Source organism: Penaeus chinensis, chromosome 37 (assembly GCF_019202785.1).
Source record: "Penaeus chinensis breed Huanghai No. 1 chromosome 37, ASM1920278v2, whole genome shotgun sequence".
Classification (NCBI taxonomy): Eukaryota; Metazoa; Arthropoda; class Malacostraca; order Decapoda; family Penaeidae; genus Penaeus; species Penaeus chinensis.
Genome location: NC_061855.1, coordinates 25,126,969 through 25,134,468, shown reverse-complemented (window position 1 = coordinate 25,134,468; position 7,500 = coordinate 25,126,969). Strand labels below are relative to the sequence as shown.

The 7,500-nt window shown below is 33.3% G+C and overlaps 1 protein-coding gene across 2 annotated transcripts in view; it reads left to right on the top strand.

Annotated features, from left to right (window-relative positions):
• Window positions 1-3,480, top strand: part of LOC125045536 (rRNA-processing protein UTP23 homolog) — an 8,882-nt gene extending 5,402 nt beyond the window's left edge. For both annotated transcript variants that reach the window (XM_047642853.1, XM_047642854.1), the window contains exons 2-6: window positions 575-718; window positions 870-978; window positions 1,983-2,109; window positions 2,312-2,458; window positions 2,826-3,480. In XM_047642853.1, coding sequence (XP_047498809.1) covers window positions 599-718; window positions 870-978; window positions 1,983-2,109; window positions 2,312-2,458; window positions 2,826-3,075 — 753 coding nt within the window. In that variant the 5' untranslated portion in view covers window positions 575-598 and the 3' untranslated portion in view covers window positions 3,076-3,480. The remainder of the gene's footprint in view (window positions 1-574; window positions 719-869; window positions 979-1,982; window positions 2,110-2,311; window positions 2,459-2,825) is intronic.
• Window positions 3,481-7,500: the final 4,020 nt, after the last annotated feature.

The following is a 7,500-nucleotide window of genomic DNA, read 5'->3' as shown; positions in this document are numbered from 1 at the left end:
CTGTATTGAGCATATTCAGATGTATCAGATGTTGTGTAATAATTATCTAGCCAGGATAGTTAGAATTTCACTTTTAGGCCTATATTGCCGTGTCAACCAAGAACAGAATGGAAATAGTGCATTCACTCAGTAAAAGGAACCCAAGACATTATATCTTAAAATCAGAAGCCTAACAGTTCTACTTTGCATGTGTTTCAACCTTTGCAGTCTTGGTGTCAGCAAAGCAGAAATTATGATAGAGATATTGTGGAGCTCATAATTATGTTATGTTAGGTTCAATGTGAGAAATTACAACTTCTCTTTGTCTTTTTCATATCATTATGCATCTGAGCTGAAAATGCTTTTTTTTTATTCAGCCCTTCATTTTTGTGTGTCATAAGTGAGCTCAGGACAATGTTTTCCTTAAATTTTCTGGAACTTTTTTTTCTTTTCTTTTCTTTTCTTTTCTTTTCTTTTCTTTTCTTTTCTTTTCTTTTCTTTTCTTTTCTTTTCTTTTCTTTTCTTTTCTTTTCTTTTTTTTTCTATGTCACAGTTGAAAATTACTGAACTTCAAATTCATTTCTGCTCTTTACAGGACTGCTGCTAAGAAGGTATCAAGATGAAGATCAGGCGTCACAAGAAAGCCCAGAGAATCTTAGGGTTTTATCGAAATAACTTTAACATTCGCCCACCGTATACTGTCTTGTTAGATGGGACTTTCTGTTATGCGGCTTTAGAGGTGGGTGATTAGACTGCTATAATGCTTATGTATTTGCAAATTTTTATTGAAATAAGTTTAGTGTCCGTGTAATTAATGTCCTGTGAGTTGTTTTCAAAATCAAGATATGTGGTTTTCCAAAGGTTGCAACTCTATGAAATGTCTTACACAGGGAAAGGTGAAAATTGCAGAAGATATTCCAAAATACCTAGAGTCACCAGAGACTAAACTACTCACAACCCAGTGCATAATTTTAGAAGTCGAAAAGCTAAAGATATTAAGTAAGTAGAAAGTTGGTTGGTACCTCACTGTCTATGTTCCTTTGCCCTATGCATAAACTCCATGCAGACCTAGAGAATTCCATACAGAGTAATTTTTAATTACAATTATTCTTCATACACAGATTACTCATTAATTTGTACAGATCACTTATTACTCATGTTCATACTGAACTACTTAACACTTATCTTTTTATATGCTGAAGAACCATTTACAGTCGCCAGAGCTTAGAACAAGTTATTTTGTTTCTTATTCCATTGTCTTTATTTTATTAAATTTTTTTTGTTTAATTCATGTTTCTGTAACTCACTCTCTCACTCTCTCACTCTCACTCTCACGTATATATACAATATATATACAATATATATACAATATATATACAATATATATACAATATATATACAATATATATACAATATATATACAATATATATACAATATATATACAATATATATACAATATATATACAATATATATACAATATATATACAATATATATACAATATATATGCAATATATATGCAATATATATGCAATATATATGCAATATATATGCAATATATATGCAATATATATGCAATATATATACAATATATATGCAATATATATACAATATATATGCAATATATATACAATATATATGCAATATATATACAATATATATGCAATATATATACAATATATATACAATATATATGCAATATATATACAATATATATACACACTTGCATCCAAACAGAGGACCATGAAATTATACTGTCAAAGTGTGTTGTGAAAATAATAAGCTCAAAAAGCACCAAGTTTGTGAGAATGCTTGCTTTCTTCATCCCAAAAAGTAAACATATGTTTCCTTATACCTGAATTGAAAATTGAGTTTTGCAGTTTGAAGGTTTTAGTTGTTTGTGATAATATTAATATTGAAAGGTGTTGAAGTCATTATCTAAGATCCGATAATGTTTTGATGTTATTGCATCTGAGTTGACTAATTTTAGAAATCATTTTCAGAAAAAAATTTGCATGGGTCATATATGATAGTGAAGCAGTTTCCTGTTCAAGTTTGTGGCCATGAAGGAAGGCCTGTGCCAGCTTCTTCATGCATCAAATCTCTGCTCAAGAAGGAAAACCCAATGAAGTAATTAACTTTAATGTGCACTTGTTAGAAGAGGTCACAATGTAAATGTTAAAAGAAATGATATAAGATTTAGCAACAGAGCATTATTCATGCTTGCTTGCTTTTTTTTTTTTTTTTTCCCTAAAAAGTATTATTGATAGATGGAGTAATAAACCTAGATATATAAAATGTATTCTAATTTTTTTCTTTTTCTTACATTCAGATTTATTATTGCCTCTCAAGACAATGAATTAAAGAGTCACATCCATGAATGCGTACCAGGTACTCCTGTGCTTTACCTTCATGGTAGTGCCCCCACTCTTGAGAAACCAACAGAAAACTCTCAGGCAGAGGCTATGAACACACACAGGTTAGTATAATTACTTGATGAGGATCTGGTAATTTCTTTGACTATATTTTATCATATATTAATTTATTCTCACAAATGAGACATTGTAAATGATGAACATTATAAAGCTTGATGCATTAGTCTTCATGGCAAGGATGTAATGAACTAGGAAACATACATAGAGAACATACAAAATTCACTTAGTAAATTTCAAAGGAAAAAAAAAAGATGATTATTCTGAACTCCATTGTTGGTTGTCAAGTATAAGTGGTAAAGCATTAGACAGTATGAAAGGATTCACAAAGCATTGTTGTGTGTAATCAGTGAGTATGACTACTACTTAAAACACAGTTGTTCCTCAGTTGATCTTACAAATGTCCTCTTACAGTACCATTACAACACATGAGCAGAAAACCCTTCAGTCTCTCAAGAGAAAGTTGATTGGTGAAGAGCAGGTAGAACCAGAGAGGAAGAAGAAAAAGACAAAGAACCCAAACCCCCTTTCATGTAAGAAGAGTAAAAAAGTGAAGAAACCTCAGCAACAGCAACAGACAGAAGAAGGAAAGAGCAAAAGAAAGAGGAAGAAACACAAGAAGCCTGGGTCCACTCAACACCACATTCAGCAAGAAGCATTGTGAAGTTAGCTGTCTTTCTTAAGATAGATCTGTGATCTGTGCAAGATGTGTGGTAGGTTGGTACAAAAAGTTTTGAAAGATATTTTTGTTGTTATTCAGGTGTTTGATTAGTAAAGTACATTGACAAGAGGAAAACAGCTTCATTTAAAAAGCACTTTCTTATTGAAAAAAAAAAATTGCCCTACAAAGAACAAAAGGGATTTAAATATATATTTGAATTGTTTGTTGCAAACATGACAATGATAGACTAAATGAATATTTTGCAATCATGCAGTTGTGGAGGTGGAGTATGAGTAGCAAAAAAAAGTCAGTCAGTGCAATTTTATTTACTTTTGCACTAGTTGCTCTTTAAAAAAAATAATAGTGTTGATGTGTTTGTACAAAAGCAAATAAAATATACAACTCTTATCAGTTGTTGTATCACATATTTCCATTCTAACCTTTTAATATTCCACTTGTATGAAATGTAAAACTAAGCGCGCTATTCCACTTTTTTTTTTTTTTTTTTTTTTTTTTTTTTTTTACTAATTTTCTTTTATGTAGGTACTATGGACTCCCTTGGCCCCCCACCCTCCTCAAGAATAGGAAAAGAAAAAAAAAGAATAAAAGTCCCAGGGATACAGCAATGCTGAATGCATTGGAGCTAAGCACTGGGAGATTCCCCTCTCTTATATTCACTTGCAACCTCCCCCCCGACCCCCCACCCCAGTATTTCATTGGAGCTAAGCACTGGGAGATTCCCCTCTCTTATATTCACTTGCAACCTCCCCCCCGACCCCCCACCCCAGTATTTCAGTCTTATATTACTATATTACTGAATAATACATAATTATGGTAAAAAAAAAGTTCCGTCTCCAGATGCAGATACTCCAATATCTACCACTTCCCCAGTGCCACCCTTACTCCTTCTCACTCATCCTGTTGCACCAGTCAATCTAAACATTCCGCATCATCATTTCCTACTCCCACCTCTCCCTCTGCTCCTCAGACTTCTTTTCCCTCTTCTCCACATAAGAAAACCTTTGTTTCTCAGACCTTCCCACCAACTCCACTCCAGACACTCTTGAAGTTGAAGACATCCAAAAGTTCCTAAACATGACCCAAGAGAATGCTCCATACCCTCATCCACCCTCTAACCCCTCTATTCCTATTCCCTCTCCATTCAAAGTATTTGCTGATATCCATTCTCCTCCTCCCCAAGTTCTCCCTACCCCCCCACCCCCCTTCCTCCCACTTTCCCAAAAATCACTCCATCCTCTCGTCCTCCATGTGCATCACCATTCCCACTTCCCTCTCCATTATCCTTACCTCTGTTGAAACTTTTCTGCCATGTCAACATCTAAGGTCATTAGCGGTGTATACAAAACATAGCGATATGGGGTGGCACTTGGGGGCAAAGCTCCCAGCTAAGAAAGTTTTCTGGTTCAGTAAGGCAATGTTGATTTCCATAATGGTCAGTGGTCAAAAGCAAATGTACCAGACATCAAAGGTCACACAGCATTATGGCAAAGTATTGTGGCAAAAAGGGTAAATATCACTTAACGATTTGGATAAATGGACAGAAGGGTATGAAGAGCAGGAAAAGGAAAGAGGATGAAGTGCTACTCTCCCTCAGACACACACTCTCCATTTGATTTGATCCCCTATACCTTTAACACCTTGCCCTTTTACAAATCCTCACTGTATTCCATTTGCTCCCCTTCTATATCCTTTTCACTACTATTCTATCCTACAGCATTCTACAATTTTTGTCATCTAACACAACTTATCCTAATCATTGACTCATTTCCACCCATTTCACCACAATACTTTACCATAGTGCTATATGGCCTTTGACGTGTAGCACATTTATTTCTTCTAACCATTAACCATTAACCAGTAACATTTCAAGCAATGATGCAAACCCACATGAATAAGGCTTATTTATTCACCTGACAATGCCCTGAAAATGTAAAGTCAAACATTTTGGAATATGTCTTTATTAATGCAAAAAATAAAGGCACATATTTTGTTGTTATAAATGTACATATATATCTTAACTGAAGTATACAAACAAAATAAAATATGTAGGTCTTTTACAAAGGTACAAGTATGGACACTGAAGTTAATGGTAAAGAATATGTTGTCCTGACAAAGAAATAAGTCTGAACTTTACAGATTCACATAAATTATTATTTTTTTTAGCTTGGATGTCTCATATATAACTCTCAAGCTTACTATGACTTTTAATATACAGTTTTTTCAGCGGATTTATTTAATCATATAACCTTGAATAAATACGTATATATTGTTTTCTTCTGGTATTTTAAAGATATGAGAAAGTAAACAAATATAATTATTTACTTCCATAAATACAAGTTAAAACAGAACCCTTCAAATGAGAGACGCATTGGTATAAACTATTTAAAAAAGAAATATCTTGTTTGTAATTGATTAGCATTCAACTTCCCCTTATTTTTTTTTTTTATTATTATTTTTTTTCAGAAATGGATCAAAACATTACTCTGCCAGGTTTCCTTTTTCCTTGCCCAACTCAAATGCAGAATTTTAAACTACTACCCCAATCTCAATTTATTGTGCACCTTATAATGTAACGATTAATTCTCATTACTAGGGCTTTGAGCATAATCTTCCTATGTGTTACCTGAGAATTAACTTTTCAAAAGAATAAGAAATAAGTTTTCTTTATATACTTTTCTTAAAATGTACAATGTACCTAGTCAACCAGAATAATGAAAAAAAAAAAAAAAAAAAAAAAAAAAAAAAAAAAAAAAAAAAAAAAAATGAAGTACTGAAAGGAAAAAAAAAAAAAAAAAAAAAACTATTTTGAAGTAGTTATCCTCCTCCAGAGGCAAATTGTACATTTTGCTTCTTCAGTAAAGACAATAAAAAATGGTACTAATACACTGATAAAACTATGAATATCTAATAACAGAATAAAACTACACTGTAAACACAATTACTAATACTAGTACTAACTGCTAATACAAATGAGAATGCTAATATTACTAAGAGATATTTAATTTTTCTATCTTCTATAAGTCAGAAGTCTCTATAGATGACATTCTTAAAAGCTGGCAGTAATTATACACTTTAATACACACACAGCATGGATTATATACTGGACTGGTATATACATACAGATTATACTGAGATATCACAACCAATGTAGACAAAAGGAAAACTGTTTTGGCAGAGGAAAAAGGCACTGGTTTATAACATATATGTATCCAACAAAGGGTTTAAAATTTCAATAGACTGGCATCTGAAACAAGATATTTTTTAATTGACAAATCATATTATAAGTACAACTTGGGCTCTTTGCTTGAAGGAAAAAAACAACAACAACAGATTATTTATGTGCTGCTGCTGACTGTCATATATAAAAATGTGCTTTTTCAAGTATCATATATCACATCTCCCTTAACACTTGTACGGTTTATGCGGTCTTTGCAGTCAACAAAAATCATCCCAGGCTTATGTCTGATTCACTATCACTATAATCAAAGTCATAGAGGCCAAAATTTGGATGCACCAGTCCCTGAAAAGAAAAAAAAATCAGAATCAGATTATTAGAACAATAGCTTATGCCCAAGTCTCAACCCAGAAAGAAAGCGGTCTGTGCTGGAAATTAGCCACCTGAATCAATACCTATTCTTAACGGTGTGCTTCACATCACATGCAGGGACCAAAATCTAGTCTTCCTTGTGTGGCAACTCCCCATAGTGTGTGCCCGGCCCATATGAACACACACAATTTTGTGAAGTCACGTTTCTGCTGGTGTGCCATTTTCCATTTGTCATTTGTTATGCTGTATTAAGATGAGTAGACTCAATGAAATAATAACAATTAGTAATTTCTCATGAATTTACACCTACATTTTAACCCAGGAGTGCATATATGGATGCACTACCTTCAGTGGTTTTGTCTTATTAGGGCCATTTACACAGCTGGCTTCATAAACATGTAATCACCAAGAAGTTATTTCCTACACCTACTTAACCCACTGGATCCAGGTGACATGACTATGTCATGAAAAATTTGCCTTTATTTACAATGGTAAACAGTGTGGAATGTATTCTCCATGAGTCATGGCTGGAAGAGTTCCAGCTTCCATAATCAGGATCCTATTCCTGCCCTTCGTGACCAGTAGGTGGATTACAGAAAGTTGAAAAAACTTATTTAGTACTATTGTTACTGCAGAGTTATCCACTACCAACAGAGAGAATATGGAGTCAACACCAACAGTCTATTACAGCACAACAAATAAAACATTTAGATCTTGGAAAATGGCAAAATAGCAATAATGTTTATACAAAAAAAAAAAAAAGAATATTGCAAAGAGGAGTCAAGGAATCTTGATACAGCACATGAGTATTCCTGTAGGCTGGGCCCAAGAGTCGCACACCCTGGAGAGTCATCACTCAA